This window comes from Leucopleurus acutus (assembly GCF_964270905.1).
Source record: "Leucopleurus acutus genome assembly, chromosome: 16".
Lineage (NCBI taxonomy): Eukaryota > Metazoa > Chordata > Mammalia > Artiodactyla > Delphinidae > Leucopleurus > Leucopleurus acutus.
In genome coordinates, this window is record NC_139158.1 from 57,638,794 (window position 1) to 57,657,307 (window position 18,514).

Consider the following 18,514-nt stretch of genomic DNA (forward strand, 5'->3'; position numbering starts at 1 on the left):
TGGGACATGCGCCACCTCCGGGCCAGGGTGCACATTGGTGTTGTCCTGCCCCTGTGACCTCTGGAGCTTTCTTAGCTGCCCCTCTCTTCTTCCTCTTCAGGACTGTTTCCTTTATCATGGTCGGCACTTGTATCTTCCTAATTTGCCCTCTTTCAGGATCCACATTCTCCTTTGGGATCTCCAGTTGAGCTCCTGTTTCAAGACGGAAGCCTGGTCTCTCTGTTCACCCCTACTCCTCCCCAAAGCCTCTTCGGATGAGAAAAGAGATAGCAAAATGGACCAAGAGTGTGACAGGATGCCTTACTCTCTGCCTCTTGGTCATCCAGCAGGAATATCAGGAATTCTGTCCTGGAGGGGTGGCCTCTGCTGCTGTCAGTCCCCAGGACAAAAAGAGCCCCTCTCTTTCCCCGTTCAGGGAGGATGTGGGGAAGAGTAGGGGTGGACAGAGAGGCCCAGGCTCTTTCATCTTGAACCAGGAGCACAACCAGAGATTCCAAAAGAGAATGTGGATTCTGAGAGAAGGCAAATTAGGAAGATACAAGTCCTCATCCACAGGGGGAGGGGTTGATGCCTCTCCAGCCTGTCTACACTGGAGCACCCATCATGACCAAAGCCATCTATGTCTGTACTAGGTCTCGTTCCCCATTACAAGGTTTCATGTGCAAGTGACCTATTAAGAACGTGTTCCCAAAAAAAAAAAAAAAAAAAAAGAACGTGTTCCCAGGGGAGACCAGTAAAGGGGTGGAGGAAGCAGGACAGGCAAAGGGAGGAAGCTAAGGACCCATGCATATGAATGTCCACAGCAGCATTTTTTATAACATCTCACAACTAAGAACTACTCAAAGCTCCAGCAACAGTAGTGTCAGTGAAAGAAAAGTGTGGTTATAGTCACACAATCAAATGTTACTCAGCAATGAGTATAACTGAGCTGAAGCCACACACCACAGGCTGGATACATCTCACAAACTGGGGAAAATATTTGCAACTCATACTCCAGACAAAGGGTTCATCTCCCTTATATACAGAGTTCCTTCAAGTTGTTAAGAGAAAGACCCAACAGAAAAATGAGCTGTGGATATGAACAGGCAATTCAGGGAAAAAGAAATACAAACGGCTCTTAAATGTTTGAACAAATATTCAACCTCACTCATAAGACAAAATGCAAATGGAGACTGCGCTTTCACTTTCAGACTAGCAAATATTACATTTTGATAATTGTGTTGGTAAGGTTGTGGGAAAATGAGCACTCCAGATATTGCTGGTACAACTGTGAATTGGCACAAATCAGAGGGCAATTTAACTCTATCTACCCAAATCACAAACACACATATCCTTTGACCCAGCAATCCTGCTTGTAGGAGATCATCTCACAGATGAAGTTGTGTATATAATTATCCATTACAGCATTGTTTGTAATAGTAAAGGGACTGGAAACCATTTATATGCCCAAGAGGAGACTATGAATAAATGATAGCATTCAGCTATTAAAAATGATGAGAATGCTGCATACTCATTAGAATGGCTAAAATTTAAAAGGTTGGGGACTTCCCTGGTGGTACAGTGGTTGAGAATCTGCCTGCCAGTGCAGGGGATACAGGTTCGATATCCGGTCCAGGAAGATCCCACATGCTGTGGAGCAACTAAGCCTGTGTGCCACAACTACTGAAGCCCGTGCGCCTAGAGCCTGTGCTCCGCAACAAGAGAAGCCACTGCAATGAGAAGCCCGCACACTGCAGCGAAATGAAGAATAGACCCCGCTCACTGCAACTAGAGAAAGCCTGTGTGCAGCAATGAAGACCAAATGCAGCCAAATAAATAAATAAGTAAATAAAAATAAAAGGTTGACAACACTAAAATGTTGGTGAGGATATGGAGAACTCTGACACATTGCTAGTGGGAATGTAAAATGGTACAGACACTTTGGAAAATAGTTTCTTTAAAAAATTAAACATGCCCTTTACTGTATGACCTTGCAATTCTACTTCAAGGTATTTACAGATGAGAAATGAAAACACGTTCATACAGATTTACACAGCAATTTGTAGCGGCCATATTTAGAAGAGCCCAAACAGGAAAAGAACCCAAATGCCTAGCTGGAGAATAGAGAAACCGTGCTTCCCCCTTACCATGGAACATAGCACTACAAAAGAGCAAATTACTGCTACATGAACCAATGCAAATGAATCTCAAAAACAAAGAGGGAAGGAAACCAGACACAAAAGAGTACATGTTTTATGATTCTACTTGTTTGAAGTTCTAGAACAGGCAAATCTTATCTATAGACAGAAAGTATATCAGTGGTTGCCTGGGATTAGGAGTGGGAGAGATTGACTCGGAAGGGGCACAGGAAAACTATTTGGGGGTGATGGAAAGGTTCTATCTAGATTGTGGTGGTGATTACATAGGTGTATAAATTTATCAAAACTCATCTAATTGTACACTTAAAGTAAGTACATTTTATTGTAATTTTAAAATCCAAAGTAATCATAGTAGAATAATAGTAATAATCATAAGAATAGTGTTGGGACTTCCCTGGTGGCACAGTGGATAAGATTCTGTGCTCCCAATGCAGGGGCCCAGGTTCGATCCCTGGTCAGGGAACTAGATCCCACACACATGCTGCAACTGGGAGTTCACATGCCACAACTAAGGAGCCCACCTGCTGTAACTAAGACCCAGCACAACCAAATAAATAAATATTAAAAAAAAATAATAGTGTTAATGTGGACTTCCCTGGTGGTCCAGTTGTTAAGACTCTGCACTTCCACTGCAGGGGGCACAGGTTCAATCCCTGGTCAGGGGAACTAAGATCCCATATGCTGCATGGCAAGGCCAAAACAAGAAAGAAAAAGAAAAAGAATAGTATGTTAAGGAGACCACTGATAGGAAGGATCTCCAATGGTATTAAGTGAAAAAACTCAAGGTACAGAAAAAAAAAGAGGAAAAAAAGTGTTTGTATTGTCGTGGACATGCATAAACTAATCTAAAAGCCTATACAAGAAGCTTATAATAGCTTCCTGTTGGAGGGGCGTGGTCTGAGAGGATGGGATGTCCCCTATACCTCTCACCATACTATTTGATGTTTGAATGAGGCCAACATAGGTTACCTTCCCCACTGCAACTCTTACTAACTGAACTGGCGCATTTTGAATTCTCATAAACAAACAGATTTGCTTAAATTTAACATCCCTCGCTATCGGAATACTTGCTATTCGCTATCCGAATTTACTACTCAGTACACAAACTTTTTAAAACAAGAAACAAAAGCCAAAAGGCTCCCGCACGTGTGGGAGTCTATGGCTTTGCGCCATTCCTCGCCCCACCCCCACCCCCCGGCCACCACCAGGGACAAAGGGTTGCACCCCTCTCCGCCCGCCCGCCTGTTCCACCGCCTCGCCTTTGCCGTGCAGGGATCCCGCAGGACCGCGGCCTCCGCTCGTCCTCCCGACCGACCCGCGCACCTCGGGCACAGGCGCTGGCGGCCACCACGGAACAGAGACTAACTTGGGGCCTGGCCGCACCTGCCTGTCGCGGTCGCCCGGGCATCCCTTCTCCTAGGGCCCGCCAGTCTCTCACCCGGGCGACTCTGGGCGTGACTGGTGTCAAGGCGAGGACAAAGGTCCGATCCAGGAGACCATGGAGGGGGGCGCTTCCTGGGCAGACCGGAGCAGCAACAGGTGGCCCCCTAGCACTGTCCCCGCCTCCCCGCTCTGGTCCTCAAAGGCCCTTCCCGAGGGTCCCTGCCCCATCTCCACTTCCCACCCCAACGAATAGGGGGCCCTCTGAGACCTATGCGGCGGGTTGGCTCGCGAGGGTCTCCCGCCCCACCGAGCTCTAACCCCTAGACGCGACAGGGTGGTCCCGGCTCCCCGAGGGCACACGCCGGCCGGGGTCAGGACTGATGGGCTGAGATGGTGGCGCGGGCAGGCGGGGCTCCGTGCGGGGTCGCGCGAGAAGGGGGTTGCGGGCCAGGATGGGGGTGCGGGAGGGTTGGGAGGCGGCGGGACGGCTGCAGAGGGCGTGGGTCGGCCACGATCCAGCCGGGGCGGAGCCGAGAGCTGGGAGCCACAGCTCAGACGCTAGGCGCTCACAGCTATGCGCCCGGGGTATCGGAGAGCTCGAGGGTCGCCGGCGTTGGGGCTGCTGCTGCTACTGCGACTACCGTGGCCGGTGTGGGGGGCTGAGGCGTTTCAAGGTGAGTGGGAGTGCGCCGCGAGGTCGCTGTCGGGGATGGAGGGTCGGAAATCCCCGGGGATCGCGCGGTCCAGGAGGACAGGCCATGGGGAGGGTTTGGGAGAGTCTCTGTGGGAATTGCCCAGGGACTCTCAACTGCAGTTGTGCTGGCCTCAGGGCCCAGACTTGCACACTGTGCCCAGATACCCTGTGTCAATGGCGAAGCAGAGTGGCAGGGCCCCTTCCCTTCAAGCAGCCACTTAGCAGCCCCAAACCCCTCTGGATTCTCTGTTGTGGCCCCATCCGCCAGTATGAAGGTTCCTGCACCTTCATCTCCTAGGGTTCAGCGGGCCTCCATCCTCCAGGAAGTCCGAGACCACCGGTGCCCTGGAGTCCCTGTTGCGCCCTCACACTAAGGGACTAGCTGTGGCCTCCACACTCATGCATCATTCCATGTTCACCCCCTCATCCCAGGGCCTTGGGGCAGTGTGTATATTGTTTATATTGTTGCCTTGTTTGGTTAGATAGAAACGGCTTCAAACAGAAGGTGTCTGTTTAGCAGGGCCCTGGGGGAAGACTGCAGCTCTGTCTCTTCTCAGTTTGACCTCTACAAACTCTGTGAGATGGGGCTGATGAAAACCTCTCCCAAAGGGTGGGAGGATTGGCGGAGTCCTGTACATCAAGTGCGTGACAAGGCGGGCAGGAAGGGCCGGGCAGCCTGGGGACAGTGGGTTCCAGAGCACTGTGCAGGGGTGGGGGGGCGGGTGGCAACAAGGATAGGGTCCTGCCCTGTTCTGGGGCGTGGAGGGGGAGGGATGACAGACCTCATGCCTTTGGGGATGGTCCCCAGGCATTCCGCTGCTCCCTCCTCTTCAGCCTGGGGTCAGGGGAGGATGAAGGGACCCCTGGGAGGAATGGAGAGGGACTCTATGCTCCCCAACACCACACTGGCTCCTCAGTTTCCACTCCCATCCACCTAGTCACCACAGCTCCATCTCTGCCTCCTTGTCCCCGTCAAGGTGCCAATGGCCAGCGTGTGTGCACAGGGCCAGGAGGAGAACCCACACTCACACATGCACACAGGCACACCTTCCCCTCTCCACCCTGGGAAACCCAGGGCCAGCTGGACCTGGTGTTCCACGCCGAGTTAAGTCCTCTCTAGCCTGAGACCGCCCCCACCCCCCACCCCGCACTCAGACCCCTCCCTACACTGGCCCTTCAGCCTCAATTCCAAGGCCCTGCAGCTCCCCACCCTCACCCCCATCTACCTGATGGAAACTGCTGATCCAATCAAGGAGGGCTTCTTGGGAGAAGGGGACTTCCTGAAGTGGCTGCGATTCCAGGTCTTTGATGATGGGGTCTGCAGGAGGAGGTGGAGAAGGAGAAAGGAGTCGGTGTGGCCTGGCAGGAGTTGAGCCACTTCCATGGGCAGCCATCTCAGCCTGGGCAGGGCTGGGGCCAGGGCTGGGCGGGAGTTGGGGAGCTGTCAGTTTTGGGAGCTGGGCTTCCCCAGTGATGGAGGGAAGGCTGCCTGTAGGCTCTGGGCAGCCTGAGGTCTGATTCCTGCAGGGCGGGTGTGGTGAGAGTTTCCGGGGTCCACTTGGCAGGGGGGCTGGGAGCATTCCAGGGGAGCATTCCAGGCACTTTCTGAGTAATGAAATGCTTCACTCTGGTATTCCTCCTGGAGCCCCCCTTAAGCATTCCCGTCCTGGGAGCACTCAGGCTCTGTCTCCCAAACAAACCCCCCCACTCTTGAAGACTCGAGGAGGGGGCTTCTGGGCCAGTGTCCCTGGAAGCCCTGCCCCCAGCATGAAGCCCCCAGAGGGAGCTTTGGGCAACATCTGGCTGTTGTTTTTCTCAGGTGGTGGGGGAGACACAGGCGTCCTGTCTTCACACATCTCTCACCCTAAAAGCATCTGCTGCCCAGTCTAAAAATACCTGAAGCTGCCTCCCATTTCCTTTCCCCTCTGTATTAGGGGCCTTGGTCTCTTCCTTGTGATCTTTGACCAATTCTCCCCTCCCAAGGTCAGTGGGTCTCCCAAGTGCCCAGCTGAGCAGTTCTTCCCAGGCTCCTCTGTCTCTCTTCTGCCACCTCCCTGGTGGCTCCTCAGTTCCAAGGATGCCTCATGGGTGGCCACCCTTCTCCAGGCTAAACTTTTTTTTTTTTTTTTTTTTGTGGTACACGGGCCTCTCACTATTGTGGCCTCTCCCGTTGCGGAGCAGAGGCTCCGGACGCGCAGGCTCAGCGGCCATGGCTCACGGGCCCAGCTGCTCCGCGGCACGTGGGATCTTCCCAGACCGGGGCACGAACCCGTGTCCCCTGCATCGGCAAGCGGACTCTCAACCACTGCGCCACCAGGGAAGCCCCAGGCTAAACTTTTGAGTATTGAAGATGGAGTCTCCTGTTCCTGCCTGCTGACATCCTCTAACTCTATCCCTCTGTTGTCTCCAATTTCCCTATGTCCCTCAGGTTCCCCTCACCCTGTGCTCTGTCCTCTCCCCAGGAAACACCCCTGGAGAGCCAGTCACCCTGCACTGGGTTCTGGATGGACGACCCCGGCACATGGTCACCCTGGAGCAGCCGGTCAGTGCCAGGTCATCCCTTACTCTGCAGAGGCCCAGGGTCTCTCAGCCCCTTTGCCCCTCCCCAGATATCAGCGTGGCAGTTTCGCTGGGGTCCCTAGATCCCCAGAGTCCTTCAGGCCCCTCCCCGAAGGTTTGGCAGGGGCAGGTGGGAGACGTCTAGCTGGAGAGAGGCTGCACACATGGAAGTCATTTTCCAGTTTCCTCTCCCCCACCTCCTCCTTAACCATCTCTTCCCAGTGTTATTCAGGCCACCTCCACCCCATCAGGCAGAGGTGGGGCCAGAAGCTTTTCAAGGACCTCTTTAAGAAAACACCAAAATATCTTCCTTTTGCGAAGTTTACCAGAACATGTGACCCTGTGGATGAATTGCTGTCCTCTCCAGGACCCTGCCATTTAGGGGCCTGAAACTTGTCTCACTGGCTCACGCCACTTCTGCCCAGTAGTCACTCTCTCCTAGTGCCCCCAAATGCAAGCCCACCCTGTTTTGCTTCTTCTGGATGCTCTGTCCCAGTCTCCTCCCAACGGCCATCCATCACACACTTTCAGAATAACCTTGCCCCCATCTGTATGTGCCACACAGCTGTGCTGCATGGAGACCAACAGCCTTTGTATGCCCATTTCACAGAGGGGCAAACTGAAGCCCAGAGAGGCTGGAGAAACTGCCCAAGGTCACACAGCTCTTTAACCCAGAAGAAACCATTGGCCAATGTTCCCCAAGCCTGGAGCACCCTTTTCATCATGAATTTTCAGGAAAGAGAAGACAATCCACTGTCCAAGCCTGCAAGGAGGAAGGCAGGAGAGCACTGCCGTGTAGGCCGGGGGGCCCCCACAGGCCCAGCAGCTCTCAACCTAGGGCCCTCACTGGGTCCCCCAGACCCTCAGGGCCCCCATTCAAGGGGTCAGCATGGTGCCAGCCCGAGCTTTGAGATTGTTCATCACTGGCATAGGGGAAGGGACATCACATGCTGAGACCACCCTGACTGCGGACGTCCCTCTGGGCCTGGCCTGGGCTGTGACCAAATAGGAGGGGAGTGCCAGAGGGAATTTGCTTTCCTCAATTTTTCTGTCCCTGGGAAGCCTGCCAAGATGAGGACAGCAGACAGAGTGGCAGGGTGTCCTGTCCCAGAGGCAGGAAACACCTACATTTTAGGTTGGAGATGGAGTGCATGGTGAAGGGCAGGGTCACCAGGAGGGCAAGAAATGAGGACAGCAGGGGCTGCAGAGGGACAGAGAGAGGGATGGGGGTGGGGCAAGAGGAAGCTTTCCATCTGGGCTGCCTCCTTTCCTCTGTGCAAATCTTTCTCCAATAAAACAAGTGGCATTCCGGCCACATGAGCTCATGCTTGGGGCCTAGGGCGGCCTTTGGCTGGGGGAGGGGACTATTTGCTCCCCACCTGCAGAGGAAGGCCCCCTCCATAAGACTCTGAGCCTCTTGGCCTGGGGCCCAGGCCAGTGCATTGTGGGATAAAAGGGAAGGGCCAGCAAAAGTGGGGGCCAGCATTCCAAGGACACAGCTGCTCTCCAGGAGGCTCCTGGCCCGCTCCAGCTCTGGGCCCCCAGCCAGGGAGTGGACAAAGCGGGCAGATGGGGTATTCCCACAGGGTGGAAGCGGCAAAGAGGGTAGGCGAAGGAGAGGTGGGCAGGCTGGCCCAGGCCCACCCTCCTGACATCTAGCCAAGAAAACCAGAGTTTTTCTCTTGGCAAGGCGTGTGAGTCAGTGTTTACCTCACGGGCTCAGTGAAGCAGGTGTGGGGTGATCCTGCTAGAGGCGTAGGAAAATTTGGGGGGGTGGGCAGCTAGTCAGCATTGGAGGTGGAGGTACTAAGTCTGAATTCTACAGGGAGTGGGGAACAGCAAGGTACAGAAAGGAGAGGTTGTGAGGAGGCCTGAGCCGTGGCTACCCCACTCTGCCGCATCAATGTCTTCAGGACCCCACTCTCCTCCCTGCTTAGAGGAAGGCTTCTGGGCATGAAAGAGGAGGGAAGACCAGAGGAAGAGACCAGTAACCTTGGGCAAGGCATGGCATCTTTCTGAGACCACTTGTCTCTCCAGGGAGGATGTGGAGTGCACCTAGCAGGCTCTGTCAAATGGCTGCTGTCAGAACAACAAACATTCTGAGTTTGAAAGCACCTTTGCAAGTTCTCACCCCACACCCATCCACACCCACAATGGCAAGTGGGGGCCTTCTGCCCCGTGCCCCTGTGCTCTCCCCATGAACTCCCTCGCCAGTCAGCTCCACATCCTTCCTGCTTCCTGGCAGGCAGGGGACCTGGATGCCCGCCCTCTCAGCCCTACACTCCTTCTTGCCCAGGTCTCGAAGCTAGAAGTGGGGCTGGTGGTCTTGAAGGCTGAAGGCCAGGAGCTCCTGCTAGAGCTGGAGAAGAATCAGTGAGTACCAGGCCGGGGAAAGAGCTGGGAGCCAAGAATAGCCCCTCTCTCTGGGGAGGGTTCAGTGCTGGGGACAGAGACTGATGGGAACCCTAGATGGAGGCTGGATGGGGTGAGAACCCCAGAGGAGGAGGTGCAGGTGACAGGGCGAGTCATGCTAGCCCATGACTGGCTCCCTCGAGGCTGAAGTGGGCTATTGAGGCTGGGTCAGCCCTGCTGTGGGGCACATCTCTCATCCCGGCCCCAGAAACATCTTGTCAGCTTCCTGCCAGGAATGAGTGAGCATCACCTGGTGGGTGCTCACAGGGTGTGCTGAGTCAAAAGAGAATCCAAGATGGATTCCAAAGATGGGTGGGTGCTCCAGGCTTCGGGAATGCCAGGGACAAAGGTACACTGGCTACATAGGTCAAGGCACATTCAAGAGGGCGTGCCAATTTGTCTGGCTTGCCTGGGGAGTCTCCATCTGAGGGAGGGGAGCAAGGGGAAACAAATTTGGGGAGTCCTAGCAGGGCCAGATCACAGAAGGCCATTTTGTTGCTGAGTGTCCAGGATGGTGCAAAGCCAAAGATTCTGAGCTGGTGAATGAGCAGGCAGAGCTGGGCTGGGTGAGGTGAATGTCTAAGATGGAGCGTGGGTTCGTGAAACCATCTAGACTGTGTTATCAACAGCTATCATTTATCAAGTGCTTATTTCATTGCAGGCACTGTTCTGAGCACTCTACACATGTTTTATTCTCCCCCATGCACTGGGAACAAACTCAGGTGGAACTCAGGTTCCACCATGCCTAACCATAGTTTCTCTGGGGTTCAATGTCCCCATGTGTTAAAAAGGGTGATCAGGGCTTCCCTGGTGGCGCAGTGGTTGAGAATCCGCCTGCTGATGCAGGGGACACGGGTTTGTGCCCCGGTCTGGGAAGATCCCACATGCCGTAGAGTGGCTGGGCCCGTGACCCATGGCCACTGAGCCTGCGCGTCTGGAGCCTGTGCTCCGCAACGGGAGAGGCCACAACAGTGAGAGGCCCACGTACCGCAAAAAAAAAAAAAAAAAAAAAAAAAGGGTGATCACATCACCTCCCTCCTAAGGTTGAGTGTGTGGGTGGAGTGGGGGAGCAAAGCTGGAGGAGGAAGTAAGACTGGGAAGTGGAGAAGCAGGCATCACAAGTCTTTGGGGGCAGTCTGCGGGTAAAGAGGCCAAGGTGAGGTGGGGTGAAGGATTTTCTTTAAAGAAGAGAAATTTACTTATGGTTGATCCATCTTCGTGGGAAGGATCCTGATGAGATGGAGCCCAAAGATGAATTCAATTACTTGAGTGGGGTCTGGAGAAGGAAGGGAGGAGGATCCCTGCTCAGACGGGCAGGGCAGGAGCAGGTGTGGATTCTGTTTTCTCTGGAAGCAGGGGGTGAGCATCAGTGAAGGACAGGTGGGGAGATATGTGGGACCTGGGGGCCTGAGGAGAAGATTTGAAGGAACTCTGAATGGGAGGAGGTGGGCTAGAGGGTTGTCCAGATGCCCAACAAGGGTAGGCAGCAGCCAGGGCCACCTAGGGAGTTCACACACTTCCTTGGCTCCAAGTCGCACCTCCTTGGCAGTGTCTCTTGACTCCTCTCCTCCTGCCCAGTCTCTTTCTAACACCCCTGACCTGTGGATCCAGCTGCCTGTCACAGGTCCTAGGGGAGCCACAAACGTTCCCATGTTCCTGTTCCTCCCTGGTGCTTCCCACACGCCCATTTCCACATCTAAGCCATTACCAAGGCTCCTTCCTGACCTTCACCTTGCTCATTCTAGCCCAAGATTTTTCTGAGCTGAGCAATGCACAGTCACTCCTGTCCCTTCCCTAAGACGCACTTCAGCTGCTTCCTAAGTGCTAGCCCTGTGCCTCACTCATAGAGCTACTCAATTAGCTGTCAGGGAGGAAGACCAGAGGGCATCCTGGAGGAAGCAGGGCTGGATTAAGTAATTTCTGCAACACTCCCTCCCAGCAGGCTGCTGGCTCCAGGATACACAGAAACCCACTACAGCCCAGATGGGCAGCCAGTAGTGCTGTTCCCCAACCACACGGTGAGATACTTCAATGGACTCTGAGGACAGGGTGAGGAGTGCTGGGGTATGCACCCACCAAGGGCCTCTCCACCATTTCCCCCATTCTCCTCCTGTTCCTAAGGAGAAGCTGGAGCCAGTCCCCCACCATGCTTTTTTTCTTGCCCCTCCCACCTCAGTCCTGGCTGAGATTTGGGGCTGGGTCCTTTGCTCTCCAGGATCATTGCCACTACCATGGGCGTGTGAGGGGCTTCCTGGACTCCTGGGTAGTCCTCAGCATCTGCTCTGGGATGAGGTGAGGAGTTCTGGGGGAAAGGGCTGGGCCTGGGGCTAGGGAAAGAGTTCCCTTACTGCCCACCCCTGTACCCCTTTGCACCCTAGGGGCCTGATCACACTCAGCAGCAATGCCAGCTATTATGTGCATCCTTGGCCAGCTGACTCCAAAGACTTCTTGACCCACAAGATCTTCCGGACGGAGCAGCTGCTCAGCTGGAAAGGGGCCTGTGGCTACAGGGACCCTGGGGACAAAAGGGACATGGCCAGGCTTTCGTGTGCCACCCAGATCAGGGTCAGGAGCACGGGCAGGGGTGGGGGTAGGAATGCAGTATCCAGAGCCCTTTAAAATCAGAAGAGACAGGAATGTGCAGCCCCAATTCAGGGCCTCCTGTCCTAACATTTTTATTTGGAGGCTGAAGGAACAAGTTCTAGCAAAATTTTATAGTTAACTTTGTGCTTTCTGGGAATTGGGGTTGGTGGTCAGGGCTCAAGCCCAGCAGCCTGCCACTCAGGGTCACCATTGCCGCCTCCCCAGGAGAGGCGGGAGTCCTTGGGGAGCCCGAGGCACCTGGAGCTGTACATAGTGGCGGATCACACCCTGGTGAGAGAAGCCCCAAGGGGGTTGGCAGGCCTGGATGGGGTGAGCGCAGCCCATCCTCACACGCGGTATTACTTGCTGTTTTTCTAGTTCTTGACCCAGCACCGGAACTTGAACCACACCAAACAGCGTCTTCTGGAGGTCGCCAGCTATGTGGATCAGGTTGGGTCGGTGGGGGGAAGAGCACTTGTGGGGTGACCACGACAGGGGCAGGCTTGGAGATGGGGAGAGGGAACGGAGGGGAAGAAAGAGGGGCGCTCCCATGGAGGAGCACGGGCACCGCGGCGGTCCCCCACTTCAGCCCTGCCCCGCCGCGCCCGCAGATTCTCAGGACTCTGGACATTCAGGTGGCGCTGACCGGCCTGGAAGTGTGGACCGAGGAGGACCAGAGCCGCGTCACGCCAGACGCGAACGCCACGCTCTGGGCCTTCCTGCAGTGGCGCCAGGGACTGTGGGCACGGCAGCCACATGACTCGGCTCAGCTGCTCACGTGGGTGCCTCCGACCCCTACGCGGTCCCGGCCGGGCGGCCCGGACTCCCGGCCCGCCCGGTCAAGCCGCGCTCCTCCCTCAGGGGCCGCGCCTTCCAGGGCGCCACCGTGGGCCTGGCGCCGGTCGAGGGCATGTGCCGCGCGGAGAGCTCTGGAGGCGTGAGCACCGTGAGCGCCACCTGGGACGGGAGGAGGAGGAGAGGTGCCGGGGGGTGGTCTCCACAGCCCGCAGTGACCGTCCCCACGCCCTCCCAGGACCACTCGGAGCTCCCCATTGGTGCTGCAGCCACCATGGCCCACGAGATAGGCCACAGCCTCGGCCTCAGCCACGACCCCGACGGCTGCTGCGTGGAGGCAGCGGCGGAGCAGGGCGGCTGCGTGATGGCCGCAGCTACCCGGTACCGGCGCCGGGGCGGGGGCGGGGCTGCAGGACAGGCTTCGCGGGACCCGGGCCTTCCTCAGCTGCATTTCTTTGGGCGAAACGGTTATCCCTCAGTTTCTTCTTCTGTGAAATGGGGATGATGATAATAGTGCCTGCCCTGAGGGTTGTTTATGAGGCTGAAGTGTAGGGAACGCAGGCAAAGTGGATTCTCATGATATGATAAATTATTTTCGGACAAACTTGCGAGGTGACTCCAACGCCGGGAGGAGAGGCGCTGGGTTGGGATTCGACCTTGGGTCCTGGGCTGCTCGCTCTTGGCGTCACACGCTCCCGCCTCGCGCTCGCCGTGTGACTTTGCGAGAGTTACTTACCCTCTCTGGGCTCTGCCTCTAGAGAATTCTAGCCGCCAGTTGCTCAGGCGGTGTTCGCGCATCCGGCGGCTGCGTAGCCAAGCACCTGTGTGCCGGGGGGAGGGGACTGGAGCCCAGCAGGGGTTGGCAGGGGGTGGTCCCCGTATGCCCGACGCCCTCCCCCGCCCGTAGGCACCCGTTCCCGCGAGTGTTTAGCGCCTGCAGCCGCCGCCAGCTGCGCGCCTTCTTCAGCAAGGGAGGGGGCGCGTGCCTCTCCAACGCGCCGGACTCCGGGCTCCTAGTGCCCCGGGCGCACTGCGGGAATGGCTTCGTGGAAGAGGGCGAGGAGTGCGACTGCGGCGCCGGCCAGGTCAGGTCCGCACGACCAGCCCCGGGGGACCAAGCTGGTCCCCGCCTGCCCCCTCCCCGGAGGTCTGGGCGCTGCACCCTCACCTGGTCCCTCCTCGCCTTTCCGGCTCCAGGAGTGCCCGGACTCCTGCTGCCATGCCCACAACTGCTCGCTGCGTGCGGGGGCCCAGTGCACCCACGGGGACTGCTGCGCACACTGCTTGGTGAGGGTATGGGAGGCTCGGGGGTGAGGGTTGGGGGCACTTGGGAGCCAGCCTGTTGGTCTTGGCTAATCGGCGCCCTCCGGTCCCCCTTGCGGGTGCTGGCTCTGCTCTGTGCGTGGGTTCGCCTGGACCTCCCCACAGGGCTCTCTCATGTCCGATTGGCGCTCTCGAAGTGGATCTCTAACTGTTCGTTTTCTCTCTATGCCTCGCCGCCTTCCCTCCACGCGGGTCACCTGCGTAGCTGAAGCCGGCGGGTGCGCCTTGCCGCCGGTCAGCGGGCGACTGTGACCTCCCTGAATTCTGCACGGGCGTCTCCCCCTATTGCCCCCCCGACATTTACCTACTGGATGGCTCGCCCTGCGCCAGAGGCCGCGGCTACTGCCGGGACGGCGCGTGTCCCACGCTGGAGCATCAGTGCCAGCAGCTCTGGGGGCCTGGTGAGACCAAGGGCGCGCCCTCCGCCCGCATCCTCGGGCCTGCTCAGTTTAATGCTCTAGGGGGAGGTGGGCGGGGGAAAACTGAGGCAGAATGGGAGTGGTTCAGGTCTGGGCTGCCGCCCCTAGTCCCGCCCATGCTTCCTCAGGCTCCCGCCCAGCCCCGGAGGTTTGTTTCCAGGTTGTGAACTCTGCGGGAGACGCCCATGGGAACTGCGGCCAGCAAAGCGACAGCAGCTTCGTGCCCTGTGCGCAGAGGTGGGGAGCAGAGGGAGGGGAAGCTGGGGAAGAGGGTATGGAGAAACTCCACGCTGTTTGACTACCCTGCACTTCGTCCCTAGCGATGCGCAGTGTGGGAAACTGCAGTGCCAGGGCGGGGAGCAGAGTGCACTGGCGCCACACATGGTGCCGGTGGACTCCACCGTACCCCTAGGCAGCCGCCAGGTGACCTGCAAGGGAGCCCTCGTGCTGCCCGGCACCCAGCTGGACCTGCCTGATTTGGGCCTGGTAGAGTCAGGCACCCAGTGTGGACCTAGAATGGTGAGCCCTGCCCACCCGACCCCTCCCTGCCACTTGAGTCCTGCAGGCCAAAGCATCACTCCCCCTCACTGCCCAGTGCACACACTGCCCATAGGTGTGCCAGGAAAGGCGCTGCCGGAACACTACCTTCCGAGAGCTGGAGCTCTGCCTGACCGCCTGCCATGGTCGCGGGGTGAGTGGCCTGAAAGGTGTGTGGGGGGTGACCTTGGAAGTCCCTGATCTCGTGGGACCCTCCGTTTCTCTTTTCCACTGCAGGTTTGCAATAGTAACCGTAATTGCCACTGTGCTCTGGGCTGGGCTCCGCCTTTCTGTGACAAGCCAGGGTTTGGTGGTAGTGTGGACAGCGGTCCTATGCAGCCTGAAAGTGCGTCCATGGGGGGCAAGTGGGGAGGGCCCCTGTGATGCACCTCAGGACTCAGCCATGCCCTGTCCTCCACAGACCAGGACACCTTCACGCTGGCGGTGATCCTTAGTTTTCTGCTGCCTCTGCTCCCTGGGGCCGGCCTGGCCTGGTGCTGCTGCCGGCACCCGGAACTCCGTCTCCAACAATGCCTTTGGGGCTCAAGGAGGGACCCCACGTGCAGTGGGTAGGCATTGAGGGCTAAGGTTCCTGCTCCTCAGAGCTCTGCTGGACCTGGGGCAGCTGGGGTGGGGTCCTCAGGCCTTGCCCCCAGGTGCACAGAGGCAGGCAAAGGCAATGGAAAGAAGCATTGAGCAGAAGGCCCCAGTGGCCTTCCAGTGAAGCCAAAGGCGTGGATCCATGCAGGGCCCTCTACCCTGGTCCCCACTGCTGGGATTCAGTACCTCTTGTCCATATCTTTTCTCCCACCAAGAGGCTGCCTCATCCTTGACTTTGCCCTGTTTTTTCACCAGCTTATAATGCAATTCCTGCTCCAATGTACCCTTCAAGGCCTCTCCAGCTTCTCTCTCATGAGCTTTCAGCCTTCTGGCATTTCCTCTTCCTAAATCTCTGCTGTTACCCCTTCAAGTTCCCAAATGCAGGGCCCAGCACATCTTTCCTTTCGCTACCACTGGGCAGCTATGGTGCTGGCTGCCCTTGTGCCAAGGGCCTGCCCCTAACCCAGTTCTCCACGACCTGGGATGAGGGTCACATGATACCAAGCATGGTCAGTCTAGGGCTGCCCCTTCACTGGGCGCTGGGCAAGGCATGAGCCCTATGACCACATCTGACACAGCCTAGCCTTGGGAGCGTTCTGGGCAAGCTGAGGGAGAGGGCAAAGTTTGGGCTGGAGATGGAGGAAGAGGGCATCCCAAACAGGGGCAGGGCACCAGCTGAGAGGGCCTTGACACAATTAGTGTTGATTGTGGGTCTGTGAGCAGAGGATCAAGGTGGTCAGAGCTTGGTGTGTCATCACTGGGGGCTTACAGGGGGGGGCAGCAAACACATGTCATCAGCCAGGTGAAGTATTGAGGAGACTGTTTCCAAGAGACATCAAAGGAAGTGGTAAGGCCCTGGGAGATGGGATGTGAGCAGCTGAGCATAGCTTGGAGTCATCAAGGGCAGCAGGGCCACCCAATGACAAGGAGCACAAATACAGGTACCACTGGGGAAGGAAGTCCGCCCCTCTTTGGGACCTGAGTGATGCCAACATCTGGAGGATGCTGGGGTGGTTCCAGAGCTTAGGAGAAATATCAGGGCTGGAGAGAGGAAGTGTCAGAGGCCCTGGGAAAGCATGAGTCTCAACTGGAGCCTGGACCCCAAGGGCTCCTCTCAGGAGGGAGCAGGAAGTGAGCTGGACAGAACAAACTGGGTGCAAGCCTCTGGCTGCAGGGAAGAAGCCCCAGGGTCCCTACTAACGGTCACTGTCTCAATCTCCTGGCCTCTCATCCACTGCTCAGACCCAAAGATGGCCCATGCAGGGGCCACCTCTAGGCAGTGTTCACCCAATGGAGTTGGGCCTGACAGCCACTGCAGAGCCCCAGGCCCTGGGTGCATGAGGCACAGTGGGAGATGGGGAGGGAAGGAAAGGGACACGCTCTTGTCTTCTGCCTCCTTCCAGATGGGCCCCCTCCTCTCCACTTAGCACCCAGCCACCTTGAGCCCCTGTGCCCCACCCTGCATCAGGGACTCCTGCCACCTATGTTCACAGCACTCTTCCCCCACCTATTGCTCCGCAGACCTTGAGAACTCTGTCAGAGCCCAACAGCCACCTTGAGAAGCCTGTGACCCACGGCCCTGCTTGTACCCCCAAGGTAGGTGGGGCCCTCCACTTCCCATTGCTCACCCATCCACCTCTTGCCCCTCATCTCACAGTCCCTTACTCTGAGTTTTTTTTAATATTTATTTGGCTGCGTTGGGTCTTAGTTGCGACATGCAGGATCTTTGTTGTGGCACGTGGGATCTTTATTTGCAGCATGTGAACTCTTAGTTGCGGCTTGTGGGATCTAGTTCCCCGACCAGGGAGCGAACCAGGGCCCCCTGCAATGGGAGTGCAAAGTCTTAGCCACTGGACCACCAGGGAAGTCCCACTCTGAGGTTTTTGAGCTTATAGTATGGAAATGAGACAGGCCACGTGGAGAAGCTGTTGTCTGGGGCCAGATGCTGGAGGCCCCTGGGGCAGGGGAGGAAGTTCTGGCTCTTCCTGGGTCACTGGTTTTCCCTGAGGGAGGACAGGGGGTCCCTGACGCATGACTTGCAGTCTGGGGTCCCAGCCCTCAGGGGATGATGCCCCCCCCACCCCATGCCATTCTCAGCAGGTAGAGTCCAAAAGCCAAGATCCTGTCTCTGGTGAAAAGTGACTCCTGAGATGAGAAGACTTAAGGACAGGTGGCTACTGACAGCCACACCAGGAACTTGGACCCCGCCCCCCAGGGGCGGAGCCAGCGAGTCAGCAGACCTCTTGCACCTTTGGGCAGCTTCGAAATTTCTTCCCTGAGTTACCGCCACACCACCTACTCCAGGACCCTGGAGCCTCATCAAAATTTGCGCAGTGCTGTCCCCATTCCTTAGGGCTGCGGGATCCTGCTAGGGTACACCCTCCAGCTCAAGCGAGAATCCATCAGTCCCAGGAGGGAAGGTCATGTAGTCACTGACCTCCTGTCACTAGGGGGCGCTGGGTCATGCTGGGCACCCAGAGAGGCCTGTGTCCTGGCAGCCTAGGTGTGTCTGCTACACTCACTTTATTCGGACCTAGCTCTTTGGAGGGCAGTGACTGCTGGGACAGAAGCCTGGACTCCAGGGGTCCTACATTTCAGACTGAGTCCACTTCCCTGGAGCCTGGCCCCTGCAAAACAAACAAACAAAATCCTTGGGACCTTCCTTCCTGCCATCTCCTACCCTCTCTTTTCCCTCAGATGCTTCCTCAGCCCCACCCCACTCCTAGTCCTTAGGTGAGGTTTCAGAGAAGCATGGGGCCTGCTGCAGTCCCCTTACTTTGGACATTAATCAGCCTCTCCTCCATTCCATGGGAGGGGACAAAGGAAGCCATTTTCGAAAGGACACCTAAGTAGAAGTCAGAAGAGAGACATGTTGCCCTGGGACTTCTGTCTTTTCTGTCTGTAAATTCAACACCATGGCGCTCCCTGAGGGTGACAAAGGGTGGTGGCTGGTGGGTGGAGCCTCAGATGACAGCCAGGCCCCGTATGTATGGGGCATAGGATGGTGTTGCCTAACTTGAATGTTCCCTTTGCTCCACCTCTCCTGCCTCCCCTGGACACCCTGAACAGCC

The 18,514-nt window shown here is 56.8% G+C and overlaps 1 protein-coding gene across 1 annotated transcript; it reads left to right on the forward strand.

Annotated features, from left to right (window-relative positions):
* Window positions 1-4,095: 4,095 nt before the first annotated feature.
* On the forward strand, window positions 4,096-17,566 carry ADAM33 (ADAM metallopeptidase domain 33; the record flags this gene model as incomplete). Its single annotated transcript, XM_082858012.1, is given in 24 exon segments — window positions 4,096-4,195; window positions 6,678-6,757; window positions 9,071-9,147; window positions 11,126-11,204; window positions 11,402-11,478; window positions 11,565-11,751; window positions 11,995-12,060; window positions 12,148-12,219; window positions 12,381-12,547; window positions 12,631-12,715; window positions 12,803-12,945; window positions 13,472-13,649; window positions 13,762-13,851; window positions 14,093-14,288; window positions 14,435-14,543; window positions 14,627-14,825; window positions 14,920-14,997; window positions 15,081-15,189; window positions 15,265-15,412; window positions 16,686-16,708; window positions 16,711-16,776; window positions 16,878-16,969; window positions 16,972-17,039; window positions 17,541-17,566. Coding segments are annotated over 23 exon segments (2,463 nt in total). The 3' UTR covers window positions 17,014-17,039; window positions 17,541-17,566.
* Between the last annotated feature and the right edge of the window lie 948 nt (window positions 17,567-18,514).